At 36.4% G+C, this 23,467-nt stretch overlaps 1 protein-coding gene across 5 annotated transcripts in view; it reads right to left on the bottom strand.

Annotated features, from left to right (window-relative positions):
* Positions 1-4,420: 4,420 nt before the first annotated feature.
* Positions 4,421-23,467, bottom strand: part of Grm5 (glutamate metabotropic receptor 5) — a 479,762-nt gene continuing 460,715 nt past the window's right edge. For all 5 annotated transcript variants that reach the window (XM_074081467.1, XM_074081456.1, XM_074081481.1 and 2 more), the window contains one exon: positions 4,421-9,129. In XM_074081467.1, coding sequence (XP_073937568.1) covers positions 8,202-9,129 — 928 coding nt within the window. In that variant the 3' untranslated portion in view covers positions 4,421-8,201. The remainder of the gene's footprint in view (positions 9,130-23,467) is intronic.

Genomic DNA, 23,467 nt, shown 5'->3' with positions numbered 1-23,467 from the left:
TTTATTTTATTTGAATCGTGAATCGAAGTTTCCAAATGTTCTCGTGTTATCTTTTATATAATCACATTTCTTTTTACTATGTTAATAGTATAAACTATACTTGCTCAATTTCATAATGTGATACTTAAAATACTTTCAATTTTTAAAAATCTATATTTTTAGTGAGACTAATATGTAATTTTTCTTTCCATCTTGTTTTACTTTTGCACCAGTTATGAAAAACTCAGGAAAATTCTATAGCTATTTCTGTCTTATTTATAGTTTATATATGAACTATATTTATAGTTCATGGATTAATTTACTTATATGACATTTATACTTTGTTTTTTAAAGTAAGATAATTTAAAATTTCCTCTCATGACATTCTGCCATTATTTTCTATCTGATTTTCTGCTTACTTTTTTTTTATTTTTGTAATTTATATCTTCCTACAATAATATTCTGTTCATCTGTATTTTCAAATTTATTAGTGTAAAATTTTACCTAGTAGTATTATCTACATATATTTGTATTTATACATATCTTTCCTCATTATTATTGCTTGTGGTTGGTATCTTTTACTTGATTAGATCTGATTTATGTTTCTTAATGTGTTTCACTTTTCATTGAAAAAGTCTGGTTTCAAAGATACCTTTTAATTTTTTGTTGCTTGTTTATTTTCTTTCATTACTTTTGATTTAATCATTAATCTTTTGTGTTTTTGCTATTCATTTTTCAATATCTTCAAGTGAATACTTAATTAACTTATAATATATTTCAAAAACATGTATTTCTTTTTTCATGGAGTATCCTTCAGCTATTCCACAGATTTTAATATGTAGGAGTCTCACTAATATTTTTATTTTGTCTCACTGTATGTCTCACTATGTAGTCCAGCCTGGCTTCAAACTCAGGATCCTCCTGCCTCCTGAATGAAGGGTTTAAAGGTGTGCACCGACGTGACCAGTCTACCAATGTTCTTTCTAAGTAGGTTGTAATTTCAGTTAGTATTTTCTCTTCATCTAGAAACCATCTTAGAAGAGAGATATGAAGTGGATAAATACATATGTAGGGGATATATATATATATATATATATCTATAGACAGAGATAGATATAGCTATGTTACATAATATAAATAGTAAATATGTATACTTATATGTTTGGGTATATTGGATATTTTTGTATATAACAATATTGTACATAAGTCAGATATGTGTATATTTGATTTCATATCTTTTAATCAGTAAATGTAGCCTATATGGTTTTTGTTTTCTGTTATTTGTTAAGATATTCTCTATGACCTAATCTTGGCTTAACGTCTATTAATGTTTTAAGGACAAAGAAAGGAATGAAATGAATCTTTTCTGTAAACAGGAATAAAATGATAAATTCCTACTGCTTATGTTAGCTTATTTCTCTACATCTTATTTCATTTTGTTCTTTTGGCTTCTTGCTATATGTGTTAGTAAGTTACATTAAAGATTATAATTGTAGAATTTTTCACTCTTGTGTTTCTTTGCTTTATAAATATTAAAGTCATATTCTTGAGTACACATCAGCTTTTTACTGTTGTGTGTTCTAAGTATTTTGTCTGTTTAAGAAATTCATTTTTATCCTTTTGAATTATTTCTTATTTGACATTAATATACCTATAACTGCCTTTGTTCATTTAGTGTTTGCCTTTTTTCAGTGTTTTGCATAAATCAGGACCGTGTTAGCCTATGATGGTGTTTCAGAATATAACATCTCTCAATGATACAATTATACTGTTCTTTCTTTTGGACTTCTTAATCTGGGTGTTGGCCCTGTCATTACTATTCATATTTTTCTCAACATCCTTATCCCAATTTTGTCGATTAGGAAAGGTGTTTTTCTCAGCCCCCTCATATATTTTAGGAATTAAATTTGGTACTTTTAAAATTTCTATACAAGTATTCCCACTGGCTTTTTTCATACTAGCTATATAAAACTAGGAGCATGCATAGTCCTGTAATTTTGTTGCTTTTTCTTTGGTTCCTAAAGTATGTACTTGTCTTCCCAGAATAAGACCTTTTCTCTCTCTACACATTTAGATTGTTTCATGCCACTTTGGAGAACATGATAAATGTATCTGGACTGTTGAGATTCTTTACTATTGAGATTAAGTATGTGACAGAGTATCACAACACATAGGCAAGTAAAGGCTAAAGTCATTATTTTGAACATGCAGAAGCAGAAATACATAGTGATGGTATATGTTTAGATGTGTCTGTGATTTTGCTTTTCTAGGTAAAATAGTAAGAATCTGAAAACAGCTTCTAAAAACAGCTTCTGACTAATACTCCAGTAGCCATCTCTTTCCTTTGGAATATACTTCACTGGCTCGTCGACATCTGCTAGTGCCATGTTTTTCATATTGCTTCATCTGAGGCTGTTGGCATTAAGGGAAAAATACATGAAATAAAGTAAAATTAAAAAAATAATGGAAAGTCCTCATCTTGACCTAAAAAAGTAAAATAAATGTGCTGGTAGAGATCTGAGAGGTCAGAAAATGCTAGGAAAGTTGTATTTTCTACAGTGTATAATTCCAAGTGGCTGGAGAAATTAAGTTTAAGCCATCTTTTAATAGAGCTTATTCATTAACAGAATTAAAAAATAATAAGCAAGGAAAAATGTAGTCATTAGATCTGAATTTCAAATACCATTTGATAAATATAAATATTATGCTTTTGTTTGATAACTTAACTAATATAATTCTGTTTGCCCTCTTACCTATCTATCCAGCTACCATAAAAAGTAAATGTCTGCGAACTGTTTATTTTTAAAAACTGATCATTCATACACAGCATAGCTAAAAATTGGTCTATATTCAATAGAGATTATAACAGAAGAAAAGGACTTTTTTCTGTTATTCAATAACAATTTCCTAAGTTGCCCTTGTTAGACAATTTCAAGGTTACATGAGTTCAACCCGCAGTTGTTCCCTCCCATTATTTGCTTTTAGAATTTGTTATATTTCCACAAGTAATATTGGGCATAAGTAATTTAAGTACTCTCCTAAATATCAACTGTGTACTATATTGCCACTAATAATAACCTCTATGTATCGAGCATTTAGCATTTACCAAGAATGTTGGAAATGAAAGAAAACTCAAAATTTGTTTTCACTTGTTTGGTTAGTGGGTTTTTTGTTTGTTTGTTTTGTTTACTCATCTCTGCATTTAAAGAAAGAATAACTGAGCAACTGAGTTGTGGAGAAATCAAGGTGATTTATCTAAGTTTAGATGATTTTAGATGATGATAGATTGATAGACCCTGGCTTTTAATTCAATGTTATTTTTATGGTGTCAGCTGGATCTGAATGGCCTTCCATGGATCTACTGAGTCTTACAAGTCTTTTGATTTTTAGAAAATAATTTCCTCCCCATTTTTTTTCAGCTATCTCACTTTAAACTCAATTTTATATGAACATATGCTCATTGATATTCATAACAGAAGACACCACTGAAGGGTAGAGTGTGACACAGGAAAGGGTTTCCTTCAAAACATAATTTGCATAACAATATATGTGTACATGTGTTTACATATGTTTGTATATGTTATGTATGAGTATAAATAATACAATGTTAGGTCTTGTAAGGAAGATATATTTTTAAATCCACACCATCTTTCTCTTCCATACAACAAGTATCTACCCTATATTTTGCTTTAAAGTTTTTACTAATTTGTATTTAGAGAATGTAAATTTGCTTAAGAATAAAAGTAAAAAGTGATTTGGCAACAGATTTTTCTCTGGGAAAATTATATAGATATATGCACATAAGCATACACACAAGCACACATTTACATACAAATAGACATTTAGATGAATTCGACAGTAAAATATCTATGTAATGTGTACACATATTTCTATACACATAGACATAATTTATCTGTGTGATGCTACCTCTATCCACACAGGTAAATGTGGAACTGTTTCTGTACTTTGTATGCCTAGATGCAAAAATTATTTACTATAAAATATTTTTATATTTGTAAAGTATTTGTCTTAAAAGGTGTTTGCAGATGACTTTGGGGATGGCCAGATTTGTAGTGGACTTATATTTTCCTTTTAATTGTCTATTACTTACTTTATAAACTCCACAGTACAAATATGTATGCCATTCAGAATTTATGATTAATTAATAGCATGGTTCCTTCCATCTTAGAAAACTCTATTTGGAAAAATTCTAAGCATTTCAGGGGAATAATTCTAAAGTCATATCATAGTTTCTTTTTTAATTTTTTCAAAAGTAATTGACTTCACAAACACCAACTATAACATGATTTAGACAACTGAGAAACAGGCAAATGTATTTTAAAATGCTAAAATAAAACACATTTATACAAGTACAAAGCGAAACAATGCTGATAAAAATGTTATACTTTATGAAAAAAATCATTTGCAATTCACATCAAAATAATTTAACATTCTCTATTATTTTAATAGTACAAGCTCCAACAACAAAAAAAGAACAGATACACGCACACAGTTTAAAACCAAATCAGTTGTAAGTGCAGAAAAAGTAAGTACAACACTTGTAGCCCACACAAATCTTTTAGGATTGGCACCATCTCTCTAAAACATCTATATTCTATATAGATTTCTAATTACAACACCACCGGCAGCTGCCATTGAATTCTAGAAATACAAACAATATACATAGTATATTTGTTCACATTGGGAAGATCAGTGAAATTCAGCCAACTATTTATACATGCCTCATTCTTCTATAGACAGTAGAGACTCTCCCAGGCCTCAGACCCTTGGGCAAAGCCAATTCTGATTTATCTTTTCACTTTCACTGATCTGTGTTTTTTCACAGTATAAAATTGTAAATGGTAACTACAGAGATTCTGACAGCTTGAGGGTTATTAATAAGCTGTTGCTAAATGTGAACTCATATAATATCTTGGAAGTCTCCAAAACATGAACATTTTTCTGGGAGACTAAAGTAGGAAAGAAATGTTTTTGTTGTTTCTTAAAAAGAGTGTTTAATTCCTGGTTTAGAAGTCACAGAACTGCAGCAGAGTCATCATACAATGCATTTACATTCAGAAATAGTTCTTAGTCTTCCTAATCACTTGCTGGTAACATCAGTAGTTTGAGAAAGGTTATTACTTTCAAGGATTAGCACATTTGGGGGATATGCTTTTGCATTCTTGTTTCAGTCAAATTTCTTAAGATTTTCCTTTCTATATTCCCTTTCTATTCTCTACCCCTAACCCCTAAAACACAGTTCTTCCCCATCCAGTTACGGTCTTCTCAGGCTGCCCTCACTCTTCTCCCAAAACAGAAAGATGAGTGTACTGCTCAGTCAGTATAATTTGATCAAACCAGGTCTTCTTTTTCTTCCCAGGACCAAACTCTCCTTTCAGATCACTTTGCTGGTACTTAGCATTTCTCTTTACTTTCTCCTTCTTTTTTGTCATGCAAGTTCCAATTGAATTATCACTGGGTACCAGGATCAGATTGTTTTCAAGGAAATTCAATTAGAATAGGTACCCAAATGAATTGTGAAGTTCATATCCTAGCCCTAGAATAAATATTCAGTTCATTTTGTATTGTAGAGTTATTACTTGGAACCTGTATTGGAATTGGCAAAGAGACAGTTAGCATCATTCCAAAATAAAAGATCTCAGGAATGTATTACTGATGTCCATGTCTAATAGAGAATGTAGTCAATGAAGTGGTAAAGGTTATAGAAACATAGAGAAAATACATCTTGTTCTACAGCTGGATGAATTATTTTTATTACAGTTGATTATATGTGGAATTATCAGATGCAAATTTACTTGCCTTCAATTTTAATTTCTAGTGCAGTTTCTCATAAGGTGGTGTGTTTTTAAAAGAAATATGTCACTGAAATATTTAAAAAGAAATGTGATCATGAAGAAAGTTTAAAAAGTATTTTCCTATTGCCCAAAGGAGTGAAACTTATTGTACTTGAGAATAAAATGCAAACCACTGTATGAATTTTATGAAACAAATTTTAAAACATAAGAGAGTAGAGCATATTTAGAAAGGTATTAGTACTTAAGAAATCAAGACATTAACCCTCAGGTGAATGCCACCTTTTTGATAAGGATCTAGGGGTATTAATATTTCAAAATATTTACTTTGTTTTTTGGGTAGAGGCAAATACTTTCAAGGAAGCCATGAAAGTTAGCTAGATTTCATTTCTGTTTCAAAAGTCTCATTCATATTTGGGATCAGGGTTTCCAATGGTGCTATTTTTAAATCTTACATAGGAAGTTTGATTACTTTCAAGCTAATGAATTAACGTTTCAAATGTTTTGTATTGGGATATTCAATTTAAAATTTCAGATAACAATAGATATCTGAAAGGGAAGGTCAACAAGCAGTATATTTATTACAACTTTTAAAAGTAGAGATGGTAAATTATGTTAATGGATAGACCTTCATTTTCAATTTCTATTTTAAAAGTAGATCTGAAATTTTAAAATTACCAAAATAAGTATATTGAGCTAAAAGAAAAAAGTTCTATTCATTTCTCTCTGCCAAAAATATACTTCTGCCTCATAGCAAATCTTTTTCATAAGGCTATCTGTAGTATAAGGCTGGGTCAACTAAACATTAAATTTATAGGATCCCTCCTCCTTTTATTACTATCTTTATTTAAAAATCAACATTTGGTACCTGAGGATAGCTGCAATGGGACGAATAAAGAGATGACAGTGGAGTTAGGTCTTGAGCCGTGATTTCTACCTGCATGAACCTATCAAAGCACATAGGTTTTCATTATAACTAAATCTTTTTTCTGCAGTAATGAAAAAGTGACAGTATGAAGTGCACAAAATCAGATCAATAATTATTTTAAAAAGTAAAGTATTAATAATTGCTTTGCCTTTTTTGGAATGGCTAAGAAAGACTGTGGTTGATATTAAGGTTCCTCTGTTTTAGTATTCTGTATTGCTTTGAAAAAAATCTACATTTGTCGTAGTTCATAGCTGCCTTGTTTAAGCAGCCAAGAAAAGTTAAAATCACTGCTCATTGGCATAGTGAAATCTTTGCTACACCAACTTGACACAGTTTAAAATTTCCAGTGTAGTAAGATTTTGTTATTTTTTTTAAACAACAGTCCCTCCAATCTTGGCAATATCTTCATTTGGTTTATGGACCACTCTTCCAGGGGTGGGACTCAAAAGAGACAAAGGAGCTCTTTGTACATCAGGTTCTCAAAAGAAAGGATTGAAGAAGCCCAAATGCGCATCTTAATATTTTAGTTGGCAATGCTAACAGAACAGCATTCATAAGGAGGAGTGGCTGTGTGTCATGAAAAAGCCAGGCTGGAGCTCGAGAATTATTATAAAGAGAATTTCCAGCTACACAATGCACTCCAGTGAGGGAATTACAAAACAGTATTCCAGAAAATATTTTTTTTTGCTACTCCAGTATTCATTGGCAACATGGTGAAATAGTCAAGAAATCTTCCACTGGTTTTCTTGGTTAATAATGGAGGCGAATCTGAAATAACTAGGTGGAATCTGTATGCAGGCTTTTGGAAGAGTATCTCAAACCAAATTGGAGAAGAAAGTCTCTGGTAGAAGCCCTAGGTACCTTTGCGCAGCACTCACTATCCACTGTGTTATGCATGGGACACGCTCACAACACTGCAGTAAATACTGGCCCAAGTTACTGCTCTTCAAGGTCTTCAAAGGAGAGGGGGGGGAAAAGGAAGGAAGAAAGGGAGGGATGGAGGAAGGAAGGAAAAGAAAGGTTGACGTTTTGGTCCCAGATTTTTAGTTCGTTAGAAAATGTACATTCATGTTTGGCGAATCAAAGACTCTTCTGGGGAAAGAATTAAAGTAAACAAAACTTTTTACAGTTGCTTATTAGCTATGCTTTTTGCCCTCCATAATGCTGTTTCACGCTCTCTGCTTCCCTAGAGCACTTGATACATAACTGTTTTAACAGACTCCTTGTCAGCCCTCAAAAATTGAAGCAGTGTTTCTTAAAAGCCCCTGTTTTCTAAGGCCACTAGAAGAAGATCTGCCCAAAGATCTATAGTTGGTGTCTTCATCGGTTGTCGTGAAATAGCACTATTAATCTCCTGTCTCCACTATGGGTATACTCCGCGTCTTCTACCTCAGGTCTTAACCGGGTGACTTTGGGCGTCACTGTCATCCATGTGAACATAGGAGCTCTCTGCTCCGCACGCGGTTTCTCTCCAGCGACATTCACAATGACGAGGAGCTCTGAGTGTAATCTCTTATGATGAGAGTGTCATATTTGGGAGACGATGGAATACAGAGGGCTGACTCGGACACTGGCGAGTTGGGCGTGGTGCTCCCCGAGTCCACAGAGTCTCTGAAGGGGGACGGTGGGGTGAGAGCCACCAGTTCCTCCAGGTCGGGCTTGCCTGGCGTAGCCTCGGTGCCGGCCGCGGCAGGGGTGTCCTGGGTTGGGGTCCCCGCCGCGGGCTGCGCGCCGCCGGTGACTTCAATGGCCGGGAGCGGCTGGATCTCGGCGAAGGTCGTCATGGTCGTGGGCAGCTGGATCTCTTTGGGGATCAGGTAGGACGAGCAGAGTGGGGCGCCCGGGCCGGCGCCGGGGGCCGCGGTGGACAGCATCATGGAGTTGAGCTCGCTGATGTTGGCCGTGAAGCGAGTCACCACGCTGCTAATCTGCTCCATGAGGGAGCCCTGCGACGAACTGCTGCGCGCCGCGGGCTCCGACTGCAGCGATGGCGCGTCGTCCTCCGTGCGGCCGGCCGAGCCCGCGCGCCGGCTCAGCGTGCTGATGGGCGAGGGCGAGCGCGGCCGCGCGCCCGCGGGGAGCTGCTCCTCTGCCTCCGCCACGTCGTACAGCGCCTTGGGGCCGGTGTCAGGGGGCTCGGGACCCCCCGCGCCCGCGCCTCCCGCGCCCCCCGCGCCCGCGCCGCCCGCGCTCCCCGCGCTCCCCGCGCCCCCCGCGCCCGCGCCCGCGCCCGCGCCGCCCGCGCAGGGGCCCAGCCCGCGGCCCTCAGTGCTCTTGGGGAAGGGCTTGATGACCGCGGTCTGGTTGGGGTTCTCCTTCTTGTTGATGTGCACCGACAGCCGCTGCCACAGGTGCTGCCCCCGGCTGCTCTTCTCGTTCTGGGCCCATGTGACAGACTTGCCATTGGAGCTGTGGAGAGAAAAGAGGAGAGGTGACTCAGCAACGTCTCCCGGAGGCTTCCTTGAAGCTTCCCCAATGGTGGGTGGCAAAGGGGGACGGGAACAGGAACTACTGTTCTTCTTCCAGGAAACAGCTCATCCAAGGACGCACCATGGGAGGACATCTTGGAAGAGGCTTTTGATCTGAGTTAAAGGATGCTTTATCTGGTCTCCGGGTTTATCGCTACGTGTATATGTGTCAGAGGGGTATTAGGATACGTGAGCCTTTATTAGGATTCTGCAGGGGTTTTGAACCCACCCACGAGGGCAGCAAATGTACGCTGTGAAGATACTGCCATTTTTTTGTGTCCGTGCACAGTGCCTGGTACAGACCAAGGGTTTCCTTAGAAGTCTTTGGATGGAAACATTCCAACTAGGACCTAAACTCACTAGTAGTTCTAAGAGGGGAAGGAAGGGGTGAAAGAATCAAGAGTTACCAGCAATTAGACTGCAGTTCCAGTTCATATTTTATTCTACAGGTTGGTAAATATGACTAGGGATTTCTGGCGCAACTACTGATTTTGAACATACTTTTATTTATTATGTCTTATCTGTGCAAAAAACAAATTCAACGCACAACACAAATTTCTAATTAATTAGAATTTTTCCTCACAGAAATTCTCACAAATTTGTTTTTAGGTCTAAAACTTTTAATAATAATTCTAGGAGAGAAAGTGCAGGGTATTATTGCCTTTGGCACTTAGCTCAGTGATCTCAGATTAGCATCTTGATGAGTGTTGTCTGGCTGACATGAATTTTTTTAAGGCTTTTCTCTCTCAAGCGGGCCTTTTTGGTTTCCATCCTGATGTCTGAAAGCTACTCTGAGGAAAGATGGAGATGGTGCTTCAGTCTCAGAGTCTGCATCTGTTTTAACCACCAAAAACTGATGCAGCAGCCTCCTAACTACAGACCCTCTGTAGGCAGAGGATGTGACACACCTGCAGAGATATTACATGGAGAGATCCTGGAGTGAGTCCCCATCACAGATTAATCTAAAACCTGTGTAACTAGGGGCTCTGTTACCTTTAATCCAGATGGCTCTGTTCTAAAGGCTTGAAACCAAGACATAGCTTTGGGCAGTCTCAGAACAAAAGGAGTTGAAATTTTATCACCTCCAGCTAGTGGTTACTAAATTTAATTGTGCATAAGACTTTCCTAAGAAATTTATCAGAAGTAATAGATATTCTCCAAGGACACTCAGATTGTCTGAATTGAGTTCCAAGGATGAATGCTTTTTTTTAAAAAATAAGAATTCTGTTCTGTGTCCCTACACCCCCAAAGTGAAACTGAAACAGGTGCCTTACAGACTGAGAAACACTGACATAAAAATTTCATTTTCTTTGGATTCTCATTGGCCTCTTTGCTAGAGGGCTCAACTGTCATCCTCAGGCAGTGACCAGAACCCTTTTTGGAGTCCACCTATCTTGAAGCTGCCTGAAGACACCAGCCAGATCCATTCTGCCTGGGACACTGTTTCTACAGCCCGCTCAAGAACATTCCTTTTGCCTCTTTCCTATGCTTCTTACTTCTTCGTCTGTCCCTTTTCACTTTGAGTCTTCCTTTCTCTGCTTCTTCCTGAGAAATTCACCCATTTAATCTACCCAATATATTGCAACCTGGTGCCCTTCAGAATTCTGAAATGTGAGATGTACCCTCCCCTGTTCTCTTTTGGAAAGGGTATATGAATCATTGCCAGGTTTGGAAGTTGCTGTGTATACATAGTAGCTGAAAGGGCACAGCTAAATGCTTGATTTTCCTTTCTAACATGGTTTGAAGCTTTGTTTTTCCATTGTGCATTAACCTGACCTGTTACTTTTTAAGTTTTCAGTGCATTACTTTTCTTCTTCCCAGGTGTCCACTAACTTCTGCAACGTGGCACAGAAGAAATGGGCCATGTTATTTATGGGATTTGTTTGAGATGATGGTTGCCAACTGCTCCCCTTCTCTCCTACCAGCAAGATAAGAAACAGGCATTCTGGGAGAGGTAATTACTCTTTCAGGTCACCGAGCCCCCTTTTAATACAAAGCATGGGCTGGAAACCAGAGCATAACTGGTTTATTCTACTAAGTTTTACCCTAGGGATGCTTTTGTTTCCAGCAGAGAAGTTTGCAAATGTCTGCTTTTAAAAGTCTCTCCATCTCTCTTGAATGCTTTTAGTTTAATATGATAGAACATAACTGATGCTTGCAGTGACATTCTTTAAAATCACACAGTCATGCCACGATATATGATAAAATATTGAAACACCTTCAGGTGAATGTAAGAGAAGACCATACTAAACAACCAGTTTTCTGCAAGGTAGTGATATCTTGTTTCTTGTCCAGGCCTTTGCTCACAAAGCCCATAATCATGTGGGAGAGAGAGAGCCCTAGACCATCCAAATAGACATAGGAGACACCAGAGAAATGGAGTCCATATCTGAGTACTTCAGTCTTTGGGACATGAAAGATTTTTTCTCTTAAGAAAATGGGAACCCATAAGAAAAAAACAAAAACAAATATCCATTCCCCCAAAGTCCACTCATGGCATTATTCTGCTTATTAATAGATGATAGGGTCCTTGAACACAGAGCTCTCATTTACCCTGTTCAGTGACAGTAGAATCTTTTTTTTGGTTTTTAAAAAAAAAGTATTTTATCTTTTCCAAAGAACCCGAGACGCAAGAGATTATAGATAAGTGTTATATGCACTTTAAATAGGATTCTGAGAAAGAATTATGGAGAGGATCTAAATAAATTATATAAAATTACAGTATAAAATCTAGTTCATAGAATAATTCCCAAGCATATCTAAGGAGTTAGGAATAAGTTTTACCTGATGTGACTTCATTCCAGGTCTCCTCCTATAATGTCTGCCTATGATACAAATTTGGTCAGAGTAATAAACTGTCATTTTTTAATAGTTTAAGACATTGCTCTTTGATAGATGCTGTTGATACTTTGTAAAATAGCTATTTGGTTTTGAAACCTGGTACAAAGCCAGGTTTGATATTAGATGCCTGCCATTTTTTTTTATTCATATGTGCATACAATGTTTGGGTCATTTCTCCCCCCTCCTCCCCTGCTCTCTCCCTTACCCCCCCCAACCCCTCGCTACCAGGCAGAAACTATTTTGCCCTTATCTCTAATTTTGTTGAAGAGAGAGTATAAGCAATAATAGGAAGGATTAAGGGTTTTTGCTAGTTGAGATAAGGATAGCTATACAGGGAGTTGACTCTCATTGCTTTCCTGTACATGTGTGTTACCTTCTAAGTTAATTCTTCTCGAACTAACCTTTTCTTGGTTCCTGGTCCCCTTCTCCTATTGGCCTCAGTTGCTTTAAAGTATCTGCTTTAGTTTCTCTGCGTTGAGGGCAACAAATGCTATCTAGTTTTTTGGGTGCCTTACCTATCCTCATACCTTCCTTGTGTGTTCTTGCTTTATCATGTGCTCAAAGTCCAATCCCCTTGTTATGTTTGCCCTTGATCTAATGTCTGCATATGAGGGAGAACATATGATTTTTGGTCTTTTAGGACAAGCTAACCTCACTCAGAATGAGGCTCTCCAGTTCCATCCATTTACCTGGGAGTGATAACATTTCGTTCTTCTTCATGGCTGCATAAAATTCCATTGTGTATAAATACCACATTTTCTTAATCCATTCGTCAGTAGTGGGGCATCTTGGCTGTTTCCATAACTTGGCTATTATGAATAGTGCTGCAATAAACATGGGTGTGCAGGTGCCTGTGGAGTAACCTGTGTCACATTCTTTTGGGTATATCCCCAAGAGTGGTATTGACAGCAAAATCTTAAAAAGCATTTGATGGGTTAAGAGGATTCATTAGCTAACAGGGCTCATGTGTGGTGTTATGGAAAGTGAAGTGGACAAGGGCTGTAACACCTGGGTTATAATTCTTATTCTGCCATCTGGATGCTTGGAAAAGCATAATCTCTGTGGTTTAGGAAGAAGCAGACAGTGTTCATTTGGTAACTGTTTTGAAGATTATGATAAGGAGAAGGTGTCCAAAGATGTTCAGTTTTTGTGTTACATGGGAACATAGCATATCAGAAAATAGAAACAATGCACTCAGTGCCATTTTGAACCCTGGTTTAAGGAAAGGAGAAGTCAGTGCAAAATAATATATGTGTCAAAGCTATAAAATCTTTCTAGTTGTGTCTGTTTTATCTGATGAATTATAATATATATTTGAATTCCATGAACCTGTAGCCTGTCTTTTCTCACCCTAAACTGTTTCCTTAGTTGATCACCTCCATTTAATTCCACATTGTTGCTTTTCCTGAAATGCTCTTTTATTGTATCATATTGCTTTCTTATCTCTCCAACTTACTTAAGCCCATCTTTTCCCTTTCCTTTCCTCCCTCCCTCGTTTACCTCCTTCCTTCCTTCCACATCTATCTCATCTACTGGATGGGGTGTCATGAGGGATAGACAGAGGATTTGTTGTCTCGTCTCCTGTTATGTACACAGTACTCAGTGCTAGAATATGGCAATTGCTGAATAATATTTTAAATAAATGCACTTTATTCTTAAAAATTCATAGTGATTTGTTTTTGTTAGAATTAAGCTTAAAAATAATTTAATAAATTAATGAAATTTAGTTTCTTCTTTCCTGAAGATCTACTTGTTATCTAGCTTCTTTAATCAATAGTAGTCTGCATATACAAATATTTCATTAACTAAATATGAAACTGCAGACCTTGGTATCTACAAAGAAAATCACAAAGGAGTACTTTTTTGTTACTCATACATATTTGCTTTTATAAATTTCTCAGTGGTAAAAAGCTTATTGTGACAATATGGATAGTAGAAAGGAGAAGGGACCCAGATTGTGGGTCTAAGATCTATCCTTGATCAATGTTGGGTAAATCACATAATTAACCTTTGTATTTCCTTCTTGATTGCTATAAAATGGAAGAAATTAACATCCCCTGTTTACTTGACATGATTTTTGGAAGGAATCAAAAGGATCAAACATATAAGAGTACTTAATAAAGCATAATAGCACTTCTGAAAATGCAAACGTGACATTTTTCATTGACTTGATGAAAGGTGTGCTTATTATTTAGGGTGTGAGTTGTTTTTTCAGCATCAGGATTATATGTTTGTTCTAGTGGCCTGAGAGAAGTGAAAAGAAAGTGAGTTTTTTCTTAACCTGTCTACAGCATTTCGCCTTTCTCATTGAATGCATTGCAGAAGAGAGGGAAGAGGAACTGGAGAGGACAGGACAAAACAGATTACTGCATCTGATGAGGGGATGAAAAAAATCCTTCTTGCTCTTTTTCATAGACATTAGCCCCTTTCCAAAATAGAATACTATGTATTCTAATGTCTTCCTTTTATGGCAATTTGTTCTTTATTTCTGAAAGAAAAAATAAAGAGCAGCATTCCAGTAATGTTATTTGAGAATTAGAGGGTTTTTTTTTTGGTGAGTTGGTTGTTGTTTATTTTTTAGGTCCATCAAAATGTCACCTTCTATGTGTATTCTCAGCAGTTTATTCTTCCTCTTTTTCCCTCCATAAGGACACATAAATAATTTATTTATTTTGAGCAGTCTCTGAATGTCAGCTCGATGACCTCTTCCAATTTCTCTATTCATCTACCCAAATCTGAAGAAACTAGAGCATTCTGACACAGCATGCCATCATTAGAAAGACACATTCATAGAAAGTTTGGCCAAAAATGTCTATGAAATTTATGATTTTTGTGTTTATATTACATGGAAGTTGAATAATCTGCATAGCCCCCTCCCAACTCCAGTGCTTGTTTTGGGTTGTTTAAACAGCATATAAGCAATTTAAAGTCTTATTTTTATTTTGCTGAGTTTAAAAAAATCCCCAATGCTTATGTTTTATTGCATGATTTTTATTAGTACTACCATAACTTACAGTTTAAGGGCATCAAAGTAATCAAATATACCCTCCAAAAGTCAACAAATGAGTGTTTTATTAAAAACGGTCTTCATTACTGAACCTCTCGTTTGTGTATTTTCGTTTGCATATGGGATAACCTGGAGGGAAATAGAGTGTTATTATGAGTTTCTAAAAATGAAAAATATTTTTTCAAATAAAAAAATCTCGAAATGTCCTTAGCAAATGATGCTTACAGAATGACATCAGAAAATATTAGACCAAGGAAATGACCTCACAAATTAATATTATTTTAAGCATAAAATTTGTAATGGCAGTTCCATTTTCTGCTAGCTTTCTTAAACTTCTTTTATGAATACAGTTTGTTTTTCTTAATTTGGTGATAAATTTTTTTTCAGTGGTGGGGGTTGAACCGAGGGTCTCACTTTCCAGGCATGTGCTCTGCCACTGAGCTACTTCCCCAGTCCTGTCAATACATTTCTTAAAAGATAGAAATTTGATATTGTTATGTTCAGGCATTCCAACATAGGTGAATGAATTTCTTCCTGAGGTTTGCTTAAAGTCTGATGTCTCGATTTTGAAAATTACACTAAGAAACTCACTATGATATATAAGAAAATGCAGAATTGTCTATATAAATTCTCGGTTACAAGATATATGGATATAAATAGCTATTTTGTTGACAGAAATAATTTAAGTAGCCATGATGATGTATGCCTTAGAAAGGTGTGCAAAGAGAAAAACACTTGAGAAAAAGGGAATGAAGTCAAGGACTAAATTACCTAATACAGGCACAATAACCAAAGCAGTACCAGCTTATATTTGCACAGTGCCTTATAAAGTACTTTTAGGAGCATTCTGGCCGTCAAAGATAGATAGGATCAACATCTTTAGATGCCTTCTTAAGATGACAAAACTAAGGCTCAGTGAGAGTAGGTGATTTGCCCTACGCAGTTATATAATTAGCAAATGACAAAGTAAGTCTAATACCATATCATGACTTACAACTCTAATTTCCATTATATTACATTGTCCACATTTTCTTTTTTAAGTTAGCTCTACTTATTCTATGAAAGAAAAGCTTCAGGTGGTGTCTGAAGATAATACATGTTTTAAGTGGAAAAGTTATTCATTTGATTTATATTCTTTCCTACCGTATGTCTCTGTACTGTTATTCACACACCTACTCATATACTCAACAAATCACCCTACATCTCTTTGGTCATTAACTCAAGTAGCACAAGTTGATTAAGCACCAATATTATTCAGAGATAATGATTGGATGCTTGATGATGAAAGTACTTGATGTCTATAACCATATAAATTAGTATTATATGACCATTTTCAGCCCGTTTCTTCATGGTGTAACACAATATAACCCTTTTCCTGTAGAGAGTTCTAACTCCCTCATTTTCTTTCTGACTTATTTTGAAATTCCAACAAATGGGCTGAGATAACCTCAAATTTGGACTATTTTGAAAATGTTGGTATTTGAACAAACATTGGCAACAAATGATGTATGATATTTTCGCAAATTGTCTTCATCAATGTTTTTGTTATTGTGGATAAGAATTACTGATACATGAGATCTTTTAAAGAGAGTAAAATGGAATGCAAGAGAGAATATAGGTACAGAAAAAGGCTGAGAATATGAGTTATGCACAGTATTTTGGCAGAAATGGGTTGGTTTTCCTTTTCCTAGGACATTGAAATGAGGAAGCAGATGGGCAGGTGGAAGCAGAAGAGCAAGGAAATTAAGGGATGGAAGTAGAGCATAGGAATGAGAGGTTAGTTCATTGGGCTCCAATGGGAGATGCAGCATGAGGAATTTGAGACTTCACAAGAGGGAGACACCTTTTCCAGCAGCAGTGGTCAGAGAAAGCTACCTTCCTACCAGGAATAGAAGGCACCCAGGCTTTCAATAATTTCATCAGATTCTGATGAAGTACTAAAAGAGAGGTGGGCATCATTCTCCTTAAAGAACAGCAGTGACAAAAGTTCGGAAATGTACAAGGAATGTTCAAGAGTCGATCAGTAGCTCAATTTGGCTGTATGAGGATGGAGTAGAATGGGGTTTGGACTGTTTTGTCTGCTACAAAAATTCTTCATCGATACCCCCAATCCATAAGGATCTATTTTCTTCTTCTGATATCTGGATAACTCATTAGTAATTAACTTTGGCTCCCTATGAGTGTCGGGAATATACATGTGGTCTAAAATATTAGACCAGAGAAGTGTGTCTGATGGCTAGATACAAATGTAATCTACATGCTTGATCAGTAAATGAACCAAGTAATATTTATTAAGCTAATTTGTTCTTTGGAGATTGAAGAACAAAGAATGGACTTAGGTAAAATATTGGTCCCCAGGGTATATTGAAGATATTGTTAGAGAATATAGGAATACAATGTAAAGATACTAACGTGTGTGATAAAAATGGGGATGGAAAGGAATGCACTGATAGGACAACTACTCTGAAAGAAAAGACATTTCCTTCTTCCCCCATTAGGTTTTTCTTGTTAGCTGGAAGAATTCAGAGAAAAAGTTGCTACTGGGGAAAGAAGTTTCAAGACAAGATTTATAAATGAAGTGGAGCTTTAATGAGGCCTAAAGACTGGGAATGTTAAAATAGCTCAGATAAACAAAATCCAATTAATGTGTGCATTGCATATATTGCAAAGAAATTAATTCCACCTACCTAATCCCATGAAACCCTTCCCATAGTCTAGTGATGTGGATTTTTACCTCTCTTAGTATTAGTGGCTGCATACTTCTAGGATAATTCCCCTAGAGAATATTTCTTAACAGGACTTAGAAAAAATCCTTGTGGAAGGAGAACCACTTAGTCCTACTTCAACTCATCTATGGTTTAATGGGATGCCTTTTCAGAGTTACATGCCCATCCAGGATGGGTTATTAATATGCCCAAGATAACAGTACAGCTGCTGCTTCCCCCACGTTCTCATAAAGAGACAGCATTTAACAAAGTGGGATGCAACATAGGAGCATGTGCCAGGCTTTGGCATTTTATTGAGTCATCACAATTTTCTTTCTTAAATTAAGCTCTTTCTTTTGGTCCTTAATTGAGTTACCTGAACTCAAACATTAAAACAAAACTGTTCCTTGTCTTGACATTTAAGTCATAGGATTTATTGGGAGAGTTCCAACTAAGATTAGAAGGAGTTTTACTATTGTATACTTTTAAAAATCAAAACAGGATATGATTTTTATCCAGCAATCACCATAAAGCTCAGATGGCAATTTAGTAAAGAGAAGAAAACAAAGCACAGCTGTTTTGTATCAGTGGGCTGGTGCAGCCAGGAGGACTTTGTGGAGGAATTCAGTTTGATTGAAATCTTGCACAAAACTTGGGTTTGGAGTTGGTGGCAAATAAGAGTCCTGGAGGAATAATGGCTCCATTTGAGTAGAACTTTGGTGCTCACAAGGGGTTTTCACCTATATTACCATTCACAAAAGCTGGCTGACAGCACTTTTCAAATGGTATTATTTATAAGTCAGCTCTCATACCCCTGGAGCAGCAGCTGTATGTCACCTCCTGTGCTAAGAATGGTGTCCAGTGCAGAGTAAGTGGAATGGTAGTGTTAGGCAAATGAAGTGAATTATCCTGAATGTATGATATAGCTAGGTATTATTAATCTGTACTGTCGATGTGAAAACTGAGGTTTATGAAATTTAACTACTTTGGCCCAAGCAAAAGTAAATGAAAGAAAATTGCCCCCAAATCTCTTCCAGGGAATGGAAAGTATAATGGTGAAATACTGTTGAGTATAGAAAGTCTACTTCATATCTCTTTGAATTTATAGTGTGAGGCATACTGACTTGTATGTTAGTGATGGATGAATATTTTTAAAAATAAACTTGTGTTGAAAAATCAGTTCAAAATGACTAAACATGGTATTAGATGAAATGATTGGTTTAAAATTTCAGAGCACTCAGCTTTGCTCAATAACTTTTATCTTCAATACTATCCACCTAATAGGAATACAACAATGAGAATATGTGAACACAATTGCAAGATTTTATTCATATCATAAGGTGAGACTAAAAGCAGAAAGCATCCATCTAAATTTGCTTTCCTTTCTAGAGCATTTGAGTTTTGACTTGCAGACCATAAGCGGGCTTCTCCCGTTTTGGCTTGACATTGTTACAACAAACTATTTTGATTTCCTTCTTCCTTTTTTTAGAAGAAATTATAAGCTGTCAAATTGATTGTCTCAAAATATATGCAAATACATTTATAAATAAGTATTTGATTATCTGCAAAAACTATATGTGAGTGTGTGTGTATGTGTGTGTGTCTGTATGAGTGTGTATGTGTGGTATTTGCAAAATATATACATTCCACAGTCAAGGATGGCAGCCTTACAAGAGGCTTTGACTAGCTACTCCTTTTCTCAGTTAAAAAGACAAGAAGATGACTGAGCAGAAACTGAAACAAGTGTCATGGAATCTAAACTCTCTTGTTATTATTTTGTATTATGCTTTTCACAAGGTGAAGAGAATATTGTTCTAATTAATAATGTACAAGTGTAATATACTCTCAGCAATTAGTGATTCTTTTGGAAAAACAGGCAAGGATAATTAGGAATTTAGTTTATATTTGTGCTATTTAATAAAGCCAGTAATTTCTACTCCAATAACCAAACACTACCTAGACTGAGATTTTTTTGGTCTTGTAACAGGTTTCGGTGGGAAATTTCCTTAAGATTTTGAGGATTATTATAAGCTACTCAATATGTAATTTTGATCTTCATACTCACACACACACACACACATTCTGGCATTACACGTGTACATCAAGTAGACCTGGAGTCGGGCTTGAGAAAGATGAATAAAATGGCAAAGGAAGGGTAATCCAGGGAGAAACACAGCATGCCACAAGGTGGTGGTGTACAAAGGAGTCAGTGTGTAAGACACTTGGACCATCTGGAGAAAAGAATGTATGTGCTGAGACAGAGGAAATGAAGGTCAATAGTTAAGTTAGGGCGAGTTTTTAGAGGGTCTTGAATTCTGAATGTGGGTATTCTTTTTTGTTTTTTTCATGGGATAGGGCTTGAACTCAGGGCCTCACAACTTGCTAAGCAGGTACTCTACAATTTGAATCACTCCACTAGCCCTTTTTTGTGTTGAATATTTTCAAGATAAGGTCTCATGAACTATTTTGCCTGGGCTGGTCTCAAACCACAATGCTCCTGATTTTTGTCTCCTAAGTAGTTAAGATTACATGTGTGAGCCACTGGTGAATGGTGCAAATTTGTATTTTATACTAGTTGATGGATATAATAGAGTGTGAATTCCAGAATAAGACTCAGTTGTATTCCATTTTGGGATCTATCATTTACTTTTCCAAAAATAAAATGAAAGATCATACAAATAAAGCACTTAAAACAGTGTCTGGTAGATCAAAGCACCCAATAAATGTTGGGTGCTTTCATAGATAACAATGGGAAAACAGAAATTTTAAAACAGGGAAATTACATCATTGAATCTGCTTTGCTGTTTTTAACTCTCATTTTACTCCCTTATCCTGAATTGATTTGTGAAGAAAAACAATCATGATGGCAAAGTAGAAAAAGCCAAGGCAAAACCCATCAGCAACCACAAGCTTTTGAGGTCGGTAGCCTTGTACTACCTAAAATCTATTGAGGGCCTACTGTGTGTCCAGTAATATGCTAAGTGTTGTACACTCATAATCTTACTTGATTTTCACAGTATCATACATAGTGAGAGAAGTGCCTATTATCTTCATTTTTCAGAAAACATAGATTAAAGAGTTGATGGCACTTTTACGCTATCCCTGGAAATTTTAAAGTCTTTTTGATTTCAGAATTTTCACAGAATTGCTTACTATGTAAGTCATGTAATATTTTTCAGCCTCATTTCCCTCATCTTTACCACAGAAAGGAAAAATACTTTACTTTTATGTTCATGGGAGAACTTAATGCCTGACACATGAGAAAGAACTTACTGTAGTGTCTGATATACAGCAATTACACTCATGATAGTAATCATTATTATTATTATTATTATTATTATTTTTCAGATTTGTAAATATAAATCATAACATTAATGTGGAATTGACTTGGGGGAGGAAGAATGGGAAGATTTCTGCATAAGTCCTAAAATATGGCTGAGCAATCAGCTGGACTTTTCTAGAAGGACAAAATCTCTTCTATGCAACTTGAATTTTATATAAGGTTGTGTCTAACCTAAAAAACTAGCTAGCATTTGTTGCCCTTAACGCAGAGAAACTAAAACAGATACCTTAAAGCAACTGAGGCCAATAGGAAAAGGGGAACAGGTACTAGAGAAAAGGTGAGATCAAAAAGAATTAACCTAGAAGGTAACACCCACGCACAGGAAATCAATGTGAGTCAATGCCCTGTATAGCTATCCTTATCTCAACCAGCAAAAACCCTTGTTCCTTCCTATTATTGCTTATACTCTCTCTACAACAAAATTAGAAATAAGGGCAAAATAGTTTCTGCTGGGTATTGCGGGGGGGAGAGGGAGGGGGTGGAGTGGGTGGTAAGGGAGGGGGTGGGGGCAGGGGGGAGAAATGAACCAAGCCTTGTATGCACATATGAATAATAAAAGAAAAATGAAAAAAAAAAAAAAGGTTGTGTCTAGTCTTTCTGAAGGCTCAACTCAGCCTGTTACTATTTAGCTTCAATTACTGTTAATTTTATTTGGTTTGGTGTAAACCATAGTTTATGCTATGAAAGGGAGAGTTAATCTGAAGCATAAATTATGGAAAGGAATTTCATACATTGCACTTACCAATATTTCCGACTCTGTTCCCTAGTAGATTGCAGATTTTCAAGGGCATAGTCATGTCTTGCTTATTCATTTTTCTACAGTGTCTTTTAGGTGCATGTCTCATAATAGGTGCTTAAGAAAGTAGCTTTCCATGAAGGAAGCAATAAATGAATGAATGAAAAGGAAAGTTGTTCTAATATAGACATCACATTTTGGGGCTAACTTTCAGCTGAGATGCTACTAATTTAACAATGGCTATTTTTGCATCAGTGGTACATGATTCTCTAAAGCTTCATTAAACATGTGCCCACTAAAATCAGATGCTGCATATACCAGGTGAAAATCATTTGTTCACTAGAGCATTAACTTCAGTGACCGGAAGTTAATACTTCATAAAACTAATAGCATGAGTTAACAACAATAAAACCACTCTTTCTGTTCACCATAAAAATAACCCGATACATCTTCCTTTCATCTAGCACTGGTAGGGGGCTAGAGTCTATCAATTTCTTTTGACTAAAGGAGCCCTTTCCCAAGGACAGTCTTGAAGCTCAGAAGTCAGTGCCTCTCTTTCATGGAGTACAACAGGAGTATATCAGACTCCAGCAAGTACTCCCATGGCCTGTGGACACTGAAGATAGCAGTATTAGTTATTTAGCTTTGAGTCATTCTGGAGGGTGAACCATCTCTGTATGAACTCACATTGTAATGGGGTTTAGAGAATTTCTAGTTCTATAACACCTCCCTGTTTAGGGCCTGTTCCCACTTCTGCAATCAAAAAGATTCTGCTTTGAAACACTTATTCCTTTAGATTGTGAGAATATGAAGGATGACAAGTTAAACTACATTTAGATAGAAGGAAAAAAAAACATGTAAAGGAAAAACAGAAACATAAAATCTCAGAAAGCTCATGTTATAGGTACATATAATGTTCTCATTCCTTTCCCAGACTGGGGGTGCAGGAAGGAGGGAAAAGGAGAAGCAGCGTCTGTTTAAGGTCCTGACAACTGTTAAAGGTAATACCACAATGTTGTGCTCTCCTATAACTATACCATTGTGAAGCTCCTCTCTGCCCCAGCCAGCTGAGCTCTGGAAAATCACCCCAGACATGGATTCATCAGGTCCTGTCCATTCTGCATTTTCATCATAGAAAAGATAAGCACATGAGAAGCAAAGCAACAGTACTAGGTTTTTGTGGTTACCTGTGCTTCCTTTAGCCTCTCCCTGGATCTGGGAGATCTTTGCGGAGTAAAGGTGAAGAGTAGCTATCACTTTGGCAAGTAATGGGGAGAGGTAAAGTGGATAAGAAAAGAGTCCTTATCAGCTGAAAGGAACAGTACTTACAAATGTCTTGTGCATATAATTATTGAATCATTCCCAGCCCTTCAATTCCAAAGTAAGAAAATTGGGATTAGATTTAGAAACTGTTTTCATAAAATTTGCTTCCACCTTTACATATTTTCTTTTAATGTTCACTTAAAATTATTTTCCTGAATAAATATCATTACATGTGTATGTGTATATTTATGTGATCAAATATAAAGTTGAAAAAAAGATAACAAATGTCTTTTTCTTTTTTGTATGTCTCTAGGTCTTTTCATCTTGGTAGGGGAAAGCTTCTTAACAGCAGGGAAGGACTGTTCTTCCTTTCTGTTTTTCCCA

The sequence above is a fragment of the Castor canadensis genome, chromosome 1, assembly GCF_047511655.1.
Source record: "Castor canadensis chromosome 1, mCasCan1.hap1v2, whole genome shotgun sequence".
Lineage (NCBI taxonomy): Eukaryota > Metazoa > Chordata > Mammalia > Rodentia > Castoridae > Castor > Castor canadensis.
The sequence above is the reverse complement of the archived record's forward strand: the minus strand, read 5'-3'. Positions and strand labels throughout refer to the sequence as shown.